This window comes from Nicotiana attenuata, chromosome 12 (assembly GCF_001879085.1).
Source record: "Nicotiana attenuata strain UT chromosome 12, NIATTr2, whole genome shotgun sequence".
Lineage (NCBI taxonomy): Eukaryota > Viridiplantae > Streptophyta > Magnoliopsida > Solanales > Solanaceae > Nicotiana > Nicotiana attenuata.
Genome location: NC_032000.1, coordinates 44,982,168 through 44,984,562, shown reverse-complemented (window position 1 = coordinate 44,984,562; position 2,395 = coordinate 44,982,168). Strand labels below are relative to the sequence as shown.

Here is a 2,395-nt window from a genome sequence, read left to right as displayed (position 1 = left end):
AAACTAAAAGGTAAGGGAAAAGTAACTACCAACTAAACCCCCCTAACCCCCCCCCCCCCTAAATAACCTAACTCATATTGACTCTCAACTTACCCAAAGCCTATACATATCCCTCTAAACTACTCAAACTTCATCACTTTTCCAAGCCCACACCTAGAAAACAAAAAATGCTAAACAAAATGAGTCCTTTAGCAATTTTCTCACTTCTCTTTTTCTTCCTTTTCCACTTATCATCAGCAGCAAATACTATGTACAATGTCAAAAACTTTGGAGCAAAATCCAATGGAAAAACTGATTCATCAAAAGCATTTCTAAGTGCATGGGCTGCAGCCTGTGCATCTACTAGCGCAGCCACTATTTACGTGCCACGTGGAAGTTACTTGCTTCGCACTGCATACTTCTATGGCCAAACATGCAAGAGCAAGGCTATTACTATACGTATTGATGGCACTCTCTTAGCTCCCTCTGATTATAATGTAATTGGAAATGCTGGAAATTGGATCAAATTCGAAAAAGTTAACGGAGTTTCCATCTATGGTGGAACCTTTGATGGTCAAGGTGATGGCCTTTGGGCTTGCAAAAACTCCGGCAAGAATTGTCCCGAAGGCACCACGGTATGTTTTGTTATACTCCTTTGTTGTTTCATTTTATCTGACTTTATTACTATCTGTCGAGTCAAAAAAGTTCTTTTTACGATTATTGTCTCAAGTGATTTTTTCAAATAAATTTAAAATTATTAATTATTGTGACTTATAGTACTTTTATTTAGTTTCAAAATTTGTTATTTTTATTTTTTATGTCCGGTTTATAAAAAAATTGAATCGGAGGGAGTACTTTATTCCAGTTCAAGCTATTAAGAATATTGCTCTAAAAGAGAGGAAAACCCCTAGAAATTTGCAATTTACTAGAGAGTTTGATGGTTTGTTTCATCAAACAATCATCTTTGTCTCAATTTTACATTAAAATTTTGGTGCAGGCATTGGCCTTTTACAACTCAAACAACATCATAATCAATGGAGTAATAGCACAAAATAGCCAAATGTTTCACATTTTGATAGATGGATGCAAAAACGTGAAACTACAAGGAGTAAAGGTCTCAGCTCCAGGAAACAGCCCTAACACCGACGGAATTCACGTGCAATTATCGACAGGAGTTAGCATTATGAACTCTCATATTGGTACTGGAGATGATTGTATCTCAATTGGCCCTGGAAATTCTAACTTATGGATGGAAGGCATTGCTTGTGGCCCTGGTCATGGAATCAGGTTTGGAACATAATATCAAATGCCTATTTAATTAATTAGTAAGTTTAATGATAAATGATTTTTGATTGGCTTATATCCAAATTAATTGAAATTGGTGCAGCATTGGAAGCTTAGGTTGGAAATTACAAGAGCCAGGAGTCCAAAATGTGACAATAAAGAGTGTTACCTTCACTGGAACAGAGAATGGTGTGATAGTGAAAACTTGGGCAAGGCCTAGCAATGGATTTGTTAAAGGTGTTCTATTTCAACATATAGTTATGACTGATGTTCAAAATCCTATTATCATAGACCAAAATTACTGCCCTAATCATGAAAGTTGTCCTCATCAGGTAATAATAATTAAACATTTAAATTTAGCATACAATTACGATAAGATTATTGATAAGATTGATCATGCTCCCTTAATCTAATATTACTCGTTTTTTTTAGGGATCAGGCGTGAAGATAAGTGATGTAACGTATCAAGACATACATGGAACATCGGCTACAGAAGTTGGAGTGAAATTTGATTGTAGCAAAGTGAATCCATGTAGTGGAATAACACTTGAAAATGTGAATCTAAGTTACAAAGATCGTACAGCTGAAGCTTCATGTGTTAATGTTGGAGGAAGAGTTTCTGGTTCAGAAGCACCTAGAAGTTGTTTATAAATAAGAATAAAAATGCATAAAATATATATTTGTATAATATCATACTGCATACTTAACAAGCTGAAAGTTGTAATTACGTCTGCAGAACGAAGCTAGACACTTTATACAAATGTTAAAATGTACTTAGAAATAGAGATGAATGATAATGTATTTTAATTAATAGTGTTGTTACATTATATTTTGTAATAAAAAGTTCATTAAATAATATACACAAATTACATTTAGAATCCAATTGCTACATCTCATATTACTATTTTAAGATTTAGAATCGACAAAGTTCAAATTCTGACTTTACCTATCCTAAAGGTGTCAACGAAAAATATCTATTATCGAAAATTGTCAATATGGTACGTACTTAATGAGGACCAAAATCATTATCCATTTCGGTGAAAAAGGACAACCAACTCCTAATTTTTTATTCTTGTTAATAGGACATATATGGAGTCAAGTCATCCACGTTTTATCTTAATGATGTTACTTT

General features: G+C 33.7%; 1 protein-coding gene across 1 annotated transcript; it reads left to right on the top strand.

The window, feature by feature from the left end:
- LOC109236254 (polygalacturonase-like) lies at positions 160–2,095 on the top strand. Its single transcript, XM_019402449.1, has 4 exons — positions 160–614; positions 977–1,266; positions 1,367–1,595; positions 1,696–2,095. The coding sequence occupies exons 1-4, from the start codon at positions 168–170 to the stop codon at positions 1,912–1,914; spliced, it is 1,185 nt and encodes a 394-aa protein (XP_019257994.1). The 5' UTR covers positions 160–167; the 3' UTR covers positions 1,915–2,095.